Below are 17,436 nucleotides of genomic sequence, written 5' to 3'. Positions count from 1 at the left end.
CAGATGTTTTGGCCTACAACTCCCATGATCCCTAGCTAACAGGACCAGTGGTCAGGGATGATGGGAATTGTAGTCCAAAACATCTGGAGGGCCAAAGTTTGGGGATGCCTGTGTAACACCCACAAGTCCCTGAAATGAAAAAGATGTTCAAAATAACGTTTGTAAAAACAACAACCCGGAAGCCTTTCTCTTGGGAATTATAGGGACAAAACTACCTAAATTGTATAGAAACTTATTCATGTATGCAACTACAGTGGCAAGAATGTTACTTGCCCAAAAATGGAAAGAAGAAGAGGTCCCAGCAAAGGAAGAATGGACACAAAAACGTATGGAATAAACAGAGATGGCAAAACTTACCGGAAGAATAAGAAATCAAGATAACAAACTTTTTATAAAAGAGCAGAAATGGTTTATTGAATATTTACATATAAATTGTAAACAGATAAAAACACTGGCAGAGTTATTGTAATAACCTGCAGTTACATAAGAGTATATATTTAAAGAAGATAAACAAATTAGTAACTTAAGTGAATTTGGATATGTAGAAGATATTAAAAATAAATTGAAGGAACCGCAGAAAGAGGGAGAAGGAAGTCAAGTTTTAAAATGTCAAAATTATTCAGTGAAATGTATATATCTGAAAAGTATCATTAATTTTTTTAATAAATAAAAAAGACCCACAATTCCCAAATGTTCTGATTGACATATTGAAACCCCTCCTAATTACCTATGTATCACTGACGTTTGTGGGGCATGATTTCTCGCTCTTTCGCGGGAACTGTAAACCTTTAAAAGGCAGAACACCCCTTGTCACGAGGTTCTCCCTTCTTTGCTTTTGAGAGAGGTTGAATATTTGTCATGACAAATAAACAATCAAAGGCTTAATAGTCAACTCTGCTTTAAGGAACTCGGGTTAAGGGACTTGATCTCAAGTGAGCCCCAGTTGTTGTTTTTGCATCAACACATAAAGGGTTTTAGGCAAATCATTCAAATCAGGTGAGGTCACCACACCGAAAAGATAGATTTGATGAAGGAGGCGAAACCTGTGGATTGGGGCCACATGCCTTGGCTGGGTCGTGAGCGTCAAAATGGCCTGCCTCTCCTACTCAGTTTTGACTTCCTTTGGATTCAAACCTGGAGCTGCCACCACAGGCCACAGCATCCAATTTAACCCCCAGTTTAAGGGGAAAACACACACACAGCAAAGAATTCTCTTTTATGAAGTAAGTTTACTGCTCCCACTACAGCTTTTTTCACATTCCCTTGGAGGGTTTATCCACAGCGTGGGTTCTCAGATGCGCAGTCAGGCCATCACTCCCACTAAAGCTTTCTCCACACGCTGTACATTGATATGGTTTCTCCTTGGTGTGGGTTCTTTTGTGTAAAGTAAGGTGGTAATTGCGACTAAAGCTCTTTCCACACTCCAAACATTTAAAGGGTTTTTCCCCTGTGTGGGTTCTTTGATGTGCAGCAAGGCCTCCGCTCTGGCAAAAGCTCTTTCCACACTCCACGCACTTGTGAGGTTTCACTCCTGTGTGGGTTCTCTGATGCACAGTAAGGTCACAGTTCCTATGGAAGCTCTTGCCACACTCCATGCATTTAAACGGTTTTGCCCAGATGTGCGTTCTTTGATGTGCAGCAAGGCCTCCGCTCTGGCTAAAGCTCTTTCCACACTCCATACATTTGTAAGGTTTCACTCCTGTGTGGGTTCTCTGGTGTTCAGTAAGGTCACTACTCTCATGGAAGCTTTTCCCACACTCAATGCATATAAACGATTTATCCCATGTGTGTGTTCTTTGATGTGCAGTAAGGCTTTTACCGTGTTTGAAGCTCTTTTCGCACACCGTGCATTGAAACGGTTTCTCCCCTGTGTGGGTTCTCTGATGTGAAGTAAGATGGTCACGTCGACTGAAGCTCTTTCCACACTCCATGCATGTAAATGGTTTTTCCCCTGTGTGAGTTCTTTGGTGCACATTTAGATCCCCACCACGACTGAAGCTCTTTCCACATTCTAAACATTTATATGCTTTCTCCTCTGTGTGGATGCTGTAACATATATTACCACGTACTGGACATGTATTCCTGCTGTTTCCTTTGTGATCTTGTGAATTCAGGGGTACACGGACATCAATGTCCTGAGTTGTGGAGGATTTCTCTTCCCCATTCATTGACTTTTGGGGTGCTTGTTGACTGGCAAACATCTCTTTCCATGCTTCATTCTCTGATGTTGCTATGGATGTCTCACCATTATTATCATTATTCTGCACATTACCTGTTTGGGGGGAAGGGGGAAAAAGAAAATGCATTTCAATTGCAAGGCGGAAGCAGATTCTCGTTATGGATCGAGGCCAGTTCCCTGCTTCTCCGGTTCTATCATTTTCAAGCGTCCCCCCTACCTTCTCCCCAAGCCCTGCTGAATCTGAGGTTGGCTTCTGTATATGCTACAGTCTCAGGACAACTCCACCTCCCACTTGCTGCTGTTGGGAGAAATTTTAAAAAGAGCTTCCTAGACTGGGGGTATCCCTCTCAGAAACCCGAGAGGACACTTGATATGGTTAGTCAGCAGTCAAAGAAGCTATTAGAGGCTTCCTTCAAAAAACTGAAGTCTTGCCCAAATGAAGAGAACAAAAAGGAACTCAAATTCAGGTAAATAATAATAATAATAATAATTAATAATAATAATAATAATAATAATAATAATATATTATTTATACCCCGCCCACCTGGCTGGATTTCCCCAGCCACTCTGGGTGGTTTCCAACAGAAATATTAAAATACACTAATTTCTTAAAGATTAAAAGCTTCCCTAAACAGGGCTGCCTTCAGATGTAGTTGTTTTTCTTTTTGACATCTGGTGGGAGGGCGTTCCACAGGGCGGGTGCCACTACCGAGAAGGCCCTCTGCCTGGTTCCCTGTAGCTTTGCTTCTCGCAGTGAGGGAACCGCCAGAAGGCCCTTGGCGCTGGACCTCAGTGTCCGGGCAGAGTGATGGAGGTGGAGACGCTCCTTCAGGTATACTGGACCGAGGCCGTTTAGGGCTTTAAAGGTCAGCGCCAACACTTTGAATTGTGCTCGCAAACGTACTGGGAGCCAATGCAGGTCTTTCAAGACTGGTGTTATGTGGTCTCGACAGGTGCTCCCAGTCACCAGTCAAGCTGCCGCATTCTGGATTAATTGTAGTTTCCGAGTCACCTTCAAAGTTAGCCCCACATAGAGTGCATTGCAGTAGTCCAAGCGGGAGATAACTAGAGCATGCACCACTCTTGCTAGACAGTCTGCAGGCAGGTAGGGTCTCAGCCTGCGTACCAGATGGAGCTGATAGACAGCTGCCCTGGACACAGAATTGACCTGCGCCTCCATGGACAGCTGTGAGCCCAAAATGACTCCCAGGCTGCGCACCTGGTCCTTCAGGGGCACAGTTACCCCATTCAGGACCAGGGAGTCCCCCACAAACAGTACTTCTGTCTTGTCAGGATTCAACCTCAATCTGTTAGCCGCCATCCACGAAGAGGGCAAGCACCAAAGGATGCTACAGAAGACTTTCTATGAGCTTTTGGTTCAACTGTTGACCATCTCTGCGCTGCAGTTTCTTTGAACAAGGGAAGAGGGGGTCCTTACCCAGAGAGACCAAGTTCCCATAATTCTCCACCGTGACCTCCCACTGCAGGGCCCTTTGGCCTGGATCCAGCAGAGCCCACTCCTCCTCCGTGAAAAACACAGCCACCTCCTCAAAAGTTAGTGGGTCCTGGGGAGAAAAAAAGGGTTAGAAAATATTTGCTGCTCAAGACTGACGTAAAGAGAGCTGTGATTCTGGCATTGCATGACTCAATGACCCATTGGGTTGCTGGGGTTTCTGCGGGCACATCGTAGAATCAAAGTCCCATAGAATTGTAGAGTTGAATGGGACCTCCCCAAGGGGTCCTCTAGTCCAGGAATCTCAACTTAAGCTTCCATGACTGAGGGCCAACCTCCAATATGGAGGTTTAAAAGTATTCACTGAATGTTGCCTCCGCACACGTAGTAATATATGTTCCATTGTTTCACGTGTAGGTAAAATTACAGGTAGGTAGCCGTGTTGGTCTGACGTAGTCAAAAAAATTCCTTCCAGTAGCACCTTAGAGACCACATGAAAGCTCATATCAATGACAAACTTATTTGGTCTCTAAGGTGCTACTGGAAGGATTTTTTAAAATTTTGTTTCGTATAGGTAAAAGTAAAGGCCCCCCGGATGGTTAAGTCCAGTCAAAGGCGACTATGGTGTTGCAGTGCTCATCTCGCTTTCAGGCCGAGGGAGCCGGCATTCGTCCCCAGACAGTTTTCCAGGTCATGTGGCCAGCATGACCAAACTGCTACTGGCACAGGTAGGACCGTGACAAGTGCCAGAGTGCATGGAAACGCCATTTACCTTCCTATAGCAGCGGTACCTATTTATCTACTTGCACCGGCATGTTTTCGAACTGCTAGGTTGGCAGGAGCTGAGACAGAGCAACGGGAGCTCACCCCGTTGCGGGGATTCGAACCGCCGACCTTCCAATCAGCAAGCCCAAGAGCCTCAGTGGTTCACCACAGCGCCAGCCTGGTGCCTTCTTTCATGTATAAAATGAGATGGTATCTCTAAGCTTCTAAACAGTTCTTAAAGCCCAACAGTTTGCTCTGTGACTCTTACTCAAATCTCTCTCGCAGCAAGGACTTCTGGGTCTCCTCTCTTATAACATTCCTGTTCAGTGGTTTGTTTGCACCTTCACACGCACACACACACACACAGAGAGAGAGAGAGAGAGAGAACTGAGAAAAATGTGGGGTGACTGTGGGAGACACACGCGTGCAAGGACTTGATAAGCTACCCTGCTACACGGTAAGTTCTATAACCAGGGTGTCTCTGGGCCTCAAATTAAGACTCATGCAAATAATAATATTTAGAACTTACTGGACTCCAGACTGCTCATTTATGAAAGGACTATCTAAGACAGATAGTTGCTGGAGATGTGACAGGGATTAAGCTTCCCTATAACATATGTTTGTACAATGTCCTAAGGGACACGGGTGGCGCTGTGGTCTAAACCACAGAGCCTTGGGCTTGCCAATCGGAAGGTCGGCAGTTCGAATCCCTGCACACTGGAGGCCACTCCAGGCGCACCGGATGCAGCCCTAGGCGCGCCTCTCAGCTGTTCAGGCCGCTCTCCGGAGGCGCACGGGCCTGGGGCAGTTTCCGCCATGCACAGGGGCATCGCAACAGGGGGGGGCAGGCTGGATGGTGCAGGGTGCCGGCCCTGCAGGTGGCAGCCGCACTGTGCCCGCCCGCCGCGCCGGGAAACGGGGCGAGGGGGCGCCGGAGGGATCCGTCGCGCCAGGGCACTAGGCATGCTTAAGACGGCCCTGACGGGGTGAGCTCCCGTTGTTCGGTCCCAGCTCCTGCCCACCTAGCAAGTCAAAAGCACATCAAGTGCAAGTAGATAAATAGGTACCACTCTGGCGGGAAGGTAAACGGCGTTTCTGTGCGCTGCTCTGGTTCGCCAGAAGCGGCTTAGTCCTGCTGGCCACATGACCCGGAAGCTGTCTGCGGACAAACGCCGGCTCCCTCGGCCTATAGAGCGAGATGAGATAATGGTCAGGGGTACCTTTACCTTTACCTTTACAACGTCCTACGTTGAAAAACATTTGTCAGAAGGTAATAGAGATAATCGACATGACTGTAGAGGAAAATGTCATTTTGAGTGATATACCCAACACATGGAATCTAAAAAAAGGGGCAATATGAACAGACTCCTCGCTCTCACTGCCACAAAAAGGCTGGTGTTGATGAACTGGAAAAAATTAAAATCCAGCTCCCTTTAACGGTTGGATTGAAGATTCATTTGTATAAATACCATATTAGTTTAAGGTCTGGTTAGCTACACTAACAATTCCCTCCCCCCCAGCCCTTTTTGTAATGTACACTACTTCTTCGTGTCTTATCATATGACTCTTGTGCAATTCTCTGAAGGAAGTGGAGATTCTTGGAAAGGGATCAAGGAGCAGATCCTTTCAAGTACCAGCTAACACCACTTCCCAGATCCCAGGTTTTTCCATCTCCTACCTGACCAGGCAACTGAAAGAACACCTTTTCTTCTTTGTCACACAGTAAGGAAAGGCTGGGGTGATCTGGCAGAGGAGTTTGGTTGCCTATGAGCAAAAGAAAAGGAAGAAGGAGGGATTCTTCTCCTGCCACCTGCCCTGGGTCGCAGCCCAAACTGCCTGGGTATACTTGGGGATCAGGGTGGATTTGATTTAAACCAAATCAATTTAAATCACGATTTAAATCACTAATCAGTAAGACAAGACTTGATTTAAATCTTTTTTTTAAAAAAAACAACCACTCATTCTTCCTGGTATAATATTAATATTTACAACCAGAAGAAGGTTTTGTTTTTGGAATAATACATTTCCAGAGCAGTTTTTACAGTTATATCAAAAATTACTGAATTGTTTATACTATTAAAAATACATAGAGTGATATGAAATTATTGTGAGGTTTAATAAGCTAACTCTTTATAATCGGGCAACTTCATTGGTTAGATTACGTTATACATGGTTCTGAAGACAGTTCATAAACTTCAGCTGGAGCAGAATTTGCCATTTACTCATGGAGGCAAGACGGTTTGGGCATATAACACACACACCCCCAAGAGACCGTGATCAAACCAAAAACCCACTCCCAATTCTTCCTCACCCAGCGAAGGGGAAGCATCCATTCCACTGCCCTCCGGAACGGCTCTCCAGAACAGTTGCCTGCTCCTGGTGGCCGGTGGGACCTTCTCTGTCCCGTAAAATGGAAGGCCCCCATTTTTCAGCCTCTGGATCTGAAATAAAAATGGGGAGCTCTGATTTCATCATGGGGGACATACCAAACATTTGCACATTCTATTCTCCCCTTGGGGAGTTTAGCTCTTACAATGAATTCATACCAAAATAGCTGGGAAAGAGATTTCAGATGGGGAAAATCCACTGGACTGTCGGCATAAAAAAGTGTAATACTGTACTTTGATTTTGGTGTGGAAATTTTGATTCTGGTGTGGAAATTTGCTCCTTTTTCATTTGGCATCTGTTATTAAACTTTATTTTATTGTAACAGATTAATGGGGCGGGGGGGGGGGGAGAATTCCAGGGGGTTGGATTAGATCAGGCATCCCCAAATTTAGCCCTCCAGATGTTTTGGGACCACAATTCCCATCATCCCTGACCACTGGTTCTGTTAGCTAGGGATCATGGGAGTTGTAGGCCAAAAACATCTGGAGGGCCGAGTTTGCCTATGCCTGATGACTCTTTGGCAGGGTGGATTTGATTTAAATCAAATGGATTTAAATCACAAGTCAGTAAGACTTGATTTAAATCATTATTATTTTTTACAAAAAGACTCATTCTTGCTGGTATAATCTTAATATTTACAACCAGGTGAAGGTTTCGTTTTTGGAATAATAAATTTTCAGAATAGTTTTTACAGTTATATCAAAAATTACCTATTTGGTTAATTCTATTAGAAATACATAGAGAGATGATTATGAAATTATTGTGATGTTTAATAAGTTAACTGTTTATATTTGGACAACTTTTCTGCTGCACTTAATAACAATTTAAACAATTTATTTAACTAAACTATTAAACTATATTTAACTAAAACAATAACATTTTGGCATGTTAACTGATGTGGTTAAAAAATTTTTAAAAAAAACTTAGACTGAGTTTTAGCACACATGCAAAACTTAAAACAAATCGTTATTTCCTGATGAATAGCCTTTGGACTATGATGTAATTTAAATAGAAAACTATCTTTAGAAAGATTTTTGCTCCAAAATGATTTTAATTTGAAAATCTGATTTAAATAAAAAAAAATTTTATCATTGATTTTTATCCACCCTGCTATTTGGCTCCTTCCCAACTCCCATGATTTAAAGAAAGCGCTCTCACCTCCTCCTTTTCTTCCTGCCTCTTCTCTTCCACCTGGCTCAGGAGGAAGCCTTCTGCCAGAGCCACCGCCTGGGAGCTGGTCTCTGCTCCGCACTCCCTGACCCAGCTCTCCATCTCCGGGGGGAGGATAGTCAGGAACTGCTCCAAGATCACCAGGTCCAGCATCTGGGCCTTGGTGTGCTTTTCTGGCTTCAGCCACTGGCGGTAAAGGTGGTGGAGGCGGCTGCAGACCTCGCGGGGGCCCTCGGCCTCCTGGTAGCAAAACGCCCGGAAGTGTTGGCGCTGGACGTCTGAGCTTGCATTGCCCTCGCCCAGGATCTGCTGGACGTTCCTTTCCCAGACCTCCCCAGTGCTCCCAGTCTGGGTGACATGGGGGTCCTTTCCTCCCCAGGGAGCCGCCGAGTCTGGCGTTTCCATCTCCCAAAGTTCCCCCAAGGAATCCAAGGATTGCCTTCCGCCACGGACAATTTTGTTCCCAAAACAAAGGCTGCCGGAATTTGATTGGCGTTGGAGGGAAGGGAATCGATGTCTGGCAAAGTTTGCAAGCCCCCCTCTTGCACACACCTAAGGGAAAGATGCTTTGCTAGGAGCAAGGGTTGACCCTGGCTGGGACCTGTAAAAGACGGCAGAGACTTATAAGCAGCCGAGAGACATGGGGGAGCAGCGGAGGCAGTGTGGTGTAGTGGACTTCTTGGACATGGGAGACAGAAGAAGAAGAAGAAGAAGAAGAAGAAGAAGAAGAAGAAGAAGAAGAAGAAGAAGAAGAAGAAGAAGAAGAAGAAGAAGAAGAATTTACTATTTATACCCCATCCATCTGGCTGGATTTCCCCAGCCACTCTGGGCAGCTCCCGACCGAATACTAAAAACGATAAAACATCAATCCTTAAAAACTTCCCTAGACAGCGCTGCCTTCAGATGTCTTTTAAAAAATCAGATAGTTGTTTTTTTCCTTGACATCTGGTGGGAGGGCGTTCCACAGAGTGGGTGCCACCACAGAGAAGGCCCTCTGCCTGGTCCCCTACAACCTCACTTCTCGAAGTGAGGGAACTACCATAGAATAGAATCATAGAGTTGGAAGAGACCACAAGGGTCATCCAGTCCAACCCCCTGCCAAGCAGGAAACACCATCAAAGCATTCCTGACAGATGGCTGTCAAGCCTCCGCTTAATAGAATCATAGAAAGACCCTCCGCACGAGATCTCAGTTTCTGGACTCGTATACTGAGTATACGATGGATCAGGCCAGTGGACAACAAGATTCCTGTGGGGATCTTGAAAGCGGGATCTGAGCACAAGAGTCCTCTCCCCTCCTGTGATTTCCAGCAACTGGTAATCTGAATTATTGCTGCCTCCCAATTGCTCACTTCAAAGGCTTTGCATGTCAAGGAGGAAGTTCCAGGTCCTGCAAGAGAACCTCCCTCCACCACCCCTCTTCAAAAATTATTATTCTTACATTCTCCGCCAGGACAACCCTGTTTTCTTTGTCTTTCAGGGCCTGGTGACCTTTGAGGAGGTGGTTGTGCAGCCACTTAGGTTAACTCTCCCCAACCTCAGTTGCATTTGCGCCCCCCCTGCGCCCCCCCCCTTGGAGGAAGAGACAGCAGGGGCTGTTGGATCATATTCCCCCCCCCCCAAACAATCGATTGATTGATTGAGTGATTGATTGAAGCGGAGATTATATTTCTACTCACAAGAGTTTCAGGAGCTGTCACGAACAAGGAAAAAGGACTTAGAAAGGAACTTGGCAGGAGAATATCTCCCTTTGGAGAGATTTCATTCCCTGGTTCTCCTTCCTCGCCTCCTCCTTCCTACAAGGCAGCGAGAAGAGGGAGGGAACCTGCTAAGCCCCGCCCACATGGGAAACTTGAGCTCAGGGCTCGGGTTAACCCTTCCGTGCCCGCAAAGTGAGTCAGCAGCTGCCTACTGCAATAGCGCCCTGATTATTTTGCGGGGGGGGGGGAGATCCCAGGCGGCTCGTTTGATGCTCTGTGCTCCTCCTCCCTTCCTCCGGTGTTGCCACCCCCCCCTCCTCCTTGCACGCCGCTCCAGGAACCCAGCCTCGCTCGCTTTAACCCCTTCCTCGCCGCGGACCCACACAGAGAGGGCCTCCCTCCTCATCGCCCCCCACCCAGCCACCCACCCCCGGTATCCCTTTGCAAAAGCCCGGAAAACAGCCGCGCTTGCAAGAGGACTTTGCAGCTGGGGGCGCAGAGGGGCTCTCCTTCTCTTCCTTCCCTTGCACCTTTGGGGGAGCGGGGTTAAAGACCCCCCCCCCCCTAGAGGGATCTCCCCCTGCATCAGATCACTTCCAGCTCGCACCCCCTCCGCTCCCAGGCATTGTTTGGGAAGGTGAGGAGGGTTTGTGCTCCCGGGTGAGTGTGGGGTGGAGGTGGTAGGGGGGTCTGGAGGGGAGGGGTGCATCCCAGGAGTCTTGCATGCAGAAGTCCGCCCCCCCCCTCTTTCTCTGCCTGCTGCCACCCCCCATGCCAAGCTAAGGTCCACCGCGGCTGCAAAACGCAGACTGGGACTTTTTCGATAGAAGAGGCGAGGAGAGATGCCCCCTTTTGGAGCTGAAGCAGCAGAGATGGCAGATCGTCGTTGAGCCGCTTGGTCCTTGCGGTGCAATTAGGATCATAGACTTGCTGCGTTGGAAAGGACCTCGCGGGTCATCCAGTCTAACCCTCTGCAGCGCTGGCGTCATAAGAAAGGGGGCCCTGGCTGAAGTAGGGGAGATCGCCTGCTTGACGTGCAGAAGGTTCCCAGGTTCAATCCCTGGTGACCTTTCTAGGTAGGGCTGGGGTGGGGGGAGCCCCGAGTCTGAAACCCAGGAGAGCTGCTGCTGCCAGTCAGTGTGGGCAATTCTGAGTTCAAGGCACCTTGGTGCTCTGGGCTGAGTACATAAGGGAGCTCGAGCTCCCTGTGTGCCGTCCCAGGATAAATGGGTTGCTAGCTATAGGGTGACGGCAGGCCTGCACTCTGGCAGACCGGTGGAACCAAATCCAGGGAAACAATGCCCTCCTTGGACTCTGCAGAGCTTTTGAGTTACGCAGGGCTCCTCATCAGGCTGGACATCTTAAAGAAATAGTCTTTCCTCTTCTGCATCACACATCCGTCTTCGGATAGACGCCTCTTCCAGTTCTCTCCATGGTTCTCTGCTGTTTGCTTCCTGTACCCATGTGGGCCTTGCTGCTGAAATAAATTAACGAATGATAAATAGATTATATGCATGCATTGGACACTTCAGCTTTCAAGTCTAATGAAGTGGGGGGTTTTCTTTTCGTCATGATCTGAGTTTTTGCAAACTTGTTTTATTATTCCTCTGGTTGATTTTCTCTTCCCTGTTCTTTGTCCTAAATTGACGTATCCTTTGACTTGCTCTGTTTCTTTTCTTTTTTTTCTAATTGTATATATCGTTCTCTTCTTCAACCATTACTTTAGCCTTAGCCACCTTCAGTCCAACCTCTCCTGATTCCCCATTTAGTTGTTTCAGGTTTGGTGCTCGAATCCTGCCTAAGATCTTCCCTTTGGTTGGACTCTGTGAAAATAGACTGCTGGACTAAATTAGACCCCCTTTGGTCTGATCCGGCTCAGGAATCCTCTTGTGTTCATTTCTTGCCATTCTGGTCAAATTTTAGCTATTAACAGCTACATCAGACAACAACAACGAAGGGAATATTTCTGACTGAGGAGTACACAGGCAGAGAGCCTTCTCGGTGGTGGCTCCCGCCCTGTGGAACGCCTTCCCATCAGATGTCAAGGAAATAAACAACTATCTGACTTTTAGAGGACATCTGAAGGCAGCCCTGTTTAGGGAAGTTTTTAATGCTTGATGTTTTATTCCATTTTTAATATTCTGTTGCGGGCCACACAGAGTTACTGGGGAAACCCAGCCAGATGGGCGTGATATAAATAAGTAAATAAATATTCTAGTTACAGGTAGGTAACCGTGTTGGTCTGTCGTAGTCGAAAGAAAATACCCCCCCTTCCAGTAGCACCTTAGAGACCAACTAAGTTTGTCATTGGTATGAGCTTTTATGTGCATGATTTCGAGACTAAGTTATTATTACTGTATTTTTGTTGTTGTTTAGTCGTTTAGTCGTGTCCGACTCTTCGTGACCCCATGGACCAGAGCACGCCAGGCACCCCTGTCTTCCACTGCCTCCCGCAGTTTGGTCAAACTCATGTTCGTAGCTTCAAGAACACTGTCCAACCATCTCATCCTCTGTCGTCCCCTTCTCCTTGTGCCCTCCATCTTTCCCAACATGAGGGTCTTTTCCAGGGAGTCTTCTCTTCTCATGAGGTGGCCAAAATATTGGAGCCTTAGCTTCACGATCTGTCCTTCCAGTGAGCACTCGGGGCTGATTTCCTTCAGAATGGATAGGTTTGATCTTCTTGCAGTCCATGGGACTCTCAATAGTCTCCTCCAGCAACACAATTCAAAAGCATCCATTCTTCGGCATCCATTTTGTGACTGCTGTCACCATCTGCAGTGATCAAGGAGCCCATGAAAGTAAAATCTCTCACTGTCTCCATTTCTTCCCCTTCTATTTGCCAGGAGGTGATGGGACCAGTGGCCATGATCTTGGTTTTTTTGATGTTGAGCTTCAGACCACATTTTGCGCTCTCCTCTTTCACCCTCATTAAAAGCTTCTTTAATTCCTCTTCACTTTCTGCCATCAAGGTTGTGTCATCAGCAGATCTGAGGTTATTGATATTTCTTCCGGCAATCTTAATATTATTATACTATTGTTGTTGTTGTTGTTTAGTCGTTTAGTCGTGTCCGACTCTTCGTGACCCCACGGACCATAGCACGCCAGGCACTCCTGTCTTGCACTGCCTCCCGCAGTTTGGTCAAACTCTTTGTCCATGGAGTTTTCTTGGCAGGGATACTGGAGTGGCTCGCCAGTTCCTTCTCCAATTATTATACTATATTATATTATATTATCTGTGATTTCCTTGTCCCCCCCCCCTTTCAGGTAGAAGCGCACGCCTTTCGTCTGTGAAGTATTTCCCAGAGAAATCTGTTTGGAACAGACCGCCTTGTAAAGCCAGCTATTAACCCCCTTGCATCCTCCTGGCCTTGGGAATAAAAAGAACCTTTTGTGCATGAAGGTATTTGAGGGACCTTTCTGAGCACAGAAAGAAAATGGAGGTGCCAGGAATCTCCCCGGGCAACGAAGCAGCAGGAAAGGACCCTCGGGCCACCCAGGCTGGAAGCAGCGGGGCATTATGGGAGAAAACAGGGCAGAAGACCCTAGGTGGAAGAAATGCCCACCTAGATGCTCAACACTTCAATGAGTTTTGCTACCGGGAAGCCGAGGGTCCCAGAGAGATCTGCAGCCGCCTCCATCACTTTTACCGTCTGTGGCTGAAGCCGGAAAGGCACACGAAGGCCCAGATGCTGGACCTAGTGGTCCTGGAACAGTTCCTGGCTGTCCTCCCCCCGGAGATGGAGAGCTGGGTCAGGGAGTGCGGAGCAGAGACCAGTTCCCAGGCAGTGGCCCTGGCAGAAGGCTTCCTCCTGAGCCAGGCAGAGGGGAAGAAGCAGGGAGAGGAGAAGCAGGTGAGAGGGTTAAATCTTGGTAGTTGCCAATGGCAGATGGATCGAAGGGTCTGGTATAGGGGGGGCATTCCAGGAGATATTGGGGTCCCGGCCCTTTATAGGTCCCAAGCCAGCACTTGGAATTGGGCTCAGATACGGACAGACAACCACAAAGATTTAGACATCTCCGTGGGTTCAAGGTAGGAGGTAAAGGGACCCCTGACCATTAGGTCCAGTCGTGACCGACTCTGGGGGTGTGCGCTCATCTCGCATTATTGGCCGAGGGAGCCGGCATATAGCTTCCAGGTCATGTGGCCAACATGACAAAGCCGCTTCTGGCAAACCAGAGCAGCACATGGAAACGCCATTTACCTTCCCGCTATAGCGGTTCCTATTTATCTACTTGCATTTTGATGTGCTTTCGAACTGCTAGGTTGGCAGGAGCTGGGACCAAGCAACGGAGCTCACCCCGTCGCAGGGATTCGAACCGCCGACCTTCTGATCAGCAAGCCCTAGGCTCAGTGGTTTAGCCCACAGCGCCACCTGGGTCCCAAGGTAGGAGGCTTAGAAGCAAAGCTCCTCACCTGCATCTTCTCTGCCTGGGGTTCCTTTTCAGGTGGACGGGACTTTGGCCATAGCAGCCATGACAGATTTCTCTGGGGTAGAAGAAACCCAATCGGACACTGGCCTGAGGTCAGTGTTAGGGGGGACCCAGCAGAAGGTTGATGGAGGGACTTTCTTTCCAGGTAAGAATCAAGGGGACATATTTAAAGTTGGCCAGAGGGGTGGGATTGGGGAGGGAGTTAGGTGAGGTGGCTGCACGGCTAGATGACCCTTGTGGTCCCTTCCATCCCTACGATTCTATTACTGTATGCTCTCTCAATTTTGTGTTTTTGTCCCTTTTTTAAAATGCTGCAACCCCCCTCCCCCCGATATCTACAAATGAAGTGTGTTAATACAAATTTGATAAACAGTAATTTTGAAAAATAGTCTTTTGGTGGATGGCAGTTATATAAATCTCATAAATTAAAAATGAATAAAAGTGTTTTTTTTAATAATGTAGCATTTCATTTCATGGATCGAAATCAGCCCCGCCCCCGCCCCCCTGCCCCCGGCTCTTATTTTTTGGGGACTTTGGGCTCACATATTTTATTTTAAAAGTTAATAAACTGCTTCCCAGCCTGAGGCCATCAGAGCCATGTACAAGGTAAAATTAAGTACACAAAAACTATTGAGAGCAATTAAAACTGTTCTTACAGGATTACAGTTAATGTCCATAAATGACCAGGAGGGTCACTCCTCAGGGAAACCCTTCTTGTTGTTTAGTCGTTTAGTCGCGTCCGACTCTTCGTGACCCCATGGACCATAGCACGCCAGGCACTCAAAGCTGAAAGGTCGCTCAGTTGCGGATATGCCTGGAAGCGAAAGGAAAGTCCGATGCTGTAAAGAAAAATATTGCATAGGAACCTGGAATGTAAGAACCATGGATGGAGGTAAACCCTTCTTAAAACCACAACAAAATACTCTTCGGGATGCAGAACCTCAACATCATGGACTTGTATTGGGTGCTAATCCTACTCAGAGTTGACCCATTGAAGTTCATGGACCCGCCTAAAGTGCTACGATACCACTTTGCACAGTCATGGCTTCCCTCAAAGAATTATGGGAACTGTAGTTCAGTATGGTGCTGAGATTGGTTCGGAGATTCCCCCTTCCCCTCACAGAGCTACGATTCCCAGAGTGCTTTAACATTTCATGCGTCTACACAGGGAACTTTGGGAATTGTAGTGCCGTGAGGGCGTCCTAACAACTCACAGCACCCTTCAGCTACAGTTCCCAGAACCCTTTGCGGGAAGCTGTTTAAAGCGGTGCAATGCCGCTCTCAACGTATATTGCGAATGTGGCTCAACTCGGATGCGTTCATTTCCTTCCTCTAAGTAGGATCAGCATTTTGGATCCAGCCCCATGATGCTGGGGGGCTGACTTGCGGACACAGAGCAATGGATTCAAGCTACAAGAAAGAAGATTCCACCTAAACATTAGGAAGAACTTCCTGACAGTAAGAGCTGTTCGGCAGTGGAACTTGCTGCCAAGGAGTGTGGTGGAGTCTCCTTCTTTGGAGGTCTTTAAGCAGAGGCTTGACAGGCATATGTCAGGAATGCTTGGATGGTGTTTCCTGCTTGGCAGGGGGTTGGACTGGATAGCCCTCTTCCAACTCTATGATCAGGGGAAACACAGCCCAGAATAAGTAAGGAGGTAGTACACGAATACTTGGCTAGTTTAGATGTATTCAAGTCTCCAGGGCCAGATGAACTACATCCAAGAGTATTAAAAGAACTGGCAGAGGTGATTTCAGAACCACTGGCAATAATCTTTGAAAATTCCTGGAGAACAGGCGAAGTTCCAGCAGACTGGAGGAGGGCAAATGTTGTCCCTATTTTCAAAAAGGGGAAAAGAGAGGACCCAAACAATTACCGCCCAGTCAGCCTGACATCAATACCAGGAAAGATTCTAGAGCAGATCATTAAGCAAACAGTCTGTGAGCACCTAGAAAGAAACTCTGTGATCACTAAAAGTCAGCATGGGTTCCTGAAAAATAAGTCATGTCAGACTAATCTGATCTCATTTTTTGACAGAATTACAAGCCTGGTAGATGAAGGGAACGCTGTGGATGTAGCCTATCTTGATTTCAGCAAGGCCTTTGACAAGGTGCCCCATGATATTCTTGTAAAGAAGCTGGTAAAATGTGGGCTAGACAATGCTACCATTCAGTGGATTTGTAGCTGGATTACTGACCGAACCCAAAGGGTGCTCATCAATGGCTCCTCCTCATCCTGGAGAGTAGTGACTAGTGGGGTGCCACAGGGTTCTGTCTTGGGCCCAGTCTTGTTCAACATCTTTATCAATGACTTGGATGATGGGCTTGAGGGCATCCTGAGCAAGTTTGCAGATGACACCAAATTGGGAGGGGTGGCTAACACCCCAGAGGACAGGATCACACTTCAGAATGACCTTAACAGATTAGTCAACTGGGCCAAAGCAAACAAGATGAATTTTAACAAGGAGAAATGTAAAGTACTACACTTGGGCAAAAAAAACGAAAGGCACAAATACAGGATGGGAGACACCTGGCTTGAGAGCAGTACATGTGAAAAGGATCTAGGAGTCTTGGTAGACCACAAACTTGACATGAGTCAGCAGTGTGATGCAGCAGCTAAAAAAGCCAATGCAATTCTGGGCTGCATCAATAGGAGTATAGCATCTAGATCAAGGGAAGTAATAGTACCACTGTATTCTGCTCTGGTCAGACCTCACCTGGAGTACTGTGTCCAGTTCTGGGCACCACAGTTCAAGAAGGATACTGATAAGCTGGAACGTGTCCAGAAGAGGGCAACCAAAATGGTCAAAGGCCTGGAAACGATGCCCTATGAGGAACGGCTTAGGGAGCTGGGTATGTTTAGCCTGGAGAAGAGAAGGTTAAGGGGTGATATGATAACCATGTTCAAATATATAAAAGGATGTCATATAGAGGAGGGAGAAAGGTTGTTTTCTGCTGCTCCAGAGAAGCGGACACGGAGCAACGGATTCAAACTACAAGAAAGAAAATTCCACCTAAACATTAGGAAGAACTTCGTGACAGTAAGAGCTGTTCGGCAGTGGAATTTGCTGCCAAGGAGTGTGGTGGAGTCTCCTTCTTTGGAGGTCTTTAAGCAGAGGCTTGACAGCCATCTGTCAGGAATGCTTTGATGGTGTTTCCTGCTTGGCAGGGGGTTGGACTGGATGGCCCTTGTGGTCTCTTCCAACTCTATGATTCTATGATTCTATGACTTTGGCTAGCTCCTCATTCCAGAGGCCTGGAGGCGCAAGGCCTGAAATCTAAAGCAGCCATCTTGAACTAGGCACAAAGCAAGCGTGGAGACAGATTTTACTCCAGCCCACAAACTGACGTGCC

At 47.2% G+C, this 17,436-nt stretch overlaps 1 protein-coding gene across 2 annotated transcripts; it reads right to left on the bottom strand.

The window, feature by feature from the left end:
• Positions 1–425: 425 nt before the first annotated feature.
• LOC118081505 (zinc finger protein 391-like) lies at positions 426–9,755 on the bottom strand. Of its 2 annotated transcripts, none has more exons than XM_060268658.1 (6): positions 9,634–9,755; positions 7,944–8,630; positions 6,709–6,838; positions 6,076–6,161; positions 3,618–3,744; positions 426–2,272 (listed from the first exon to the last, which is right to left on the bottom strand). In XM_060268658.1, exons 2-6 carry the CDS (start codon positions 8,358–8,360, stop codon positions 1,254–1,256), a joined length of 1,779 nt encoding a protein of 592 aa, XP_060124641.1. In that variant the 5' UTR covers positions 8,361–8,630; positions 9,634–9,755; the 3' UTR covers positions 426–1,253. The 2 variants fall into 2 exon arrangements, with proteins under 2 accessions (XP_060124641.1, XP_060124640.1); XM_060268657.1 differs by having other exon boundaries at positions 7,944–8,556.
• Positions 9,756–17,436: the final 7,681 nt, after the last annotated feature.

The sequence above is a fragment of the Zootoca vivipara genome, chromosome 2 (assembly GCF_963506605.1).
Source record: "Zootoca vivipara chromosome 2, rZooViv1.1, whole genome shotgun sequence".
NCBI classification, from domain to species: domain Eukaryota; kingdom Metazoa; phylum Chordata; class Lepidosauria; order Squamata; family Lacertidae; genus Zootoca; species Zootoca vivipara.
This window is presented reverse-complemented; position numbering and strand designations above follow the sequence as displayed.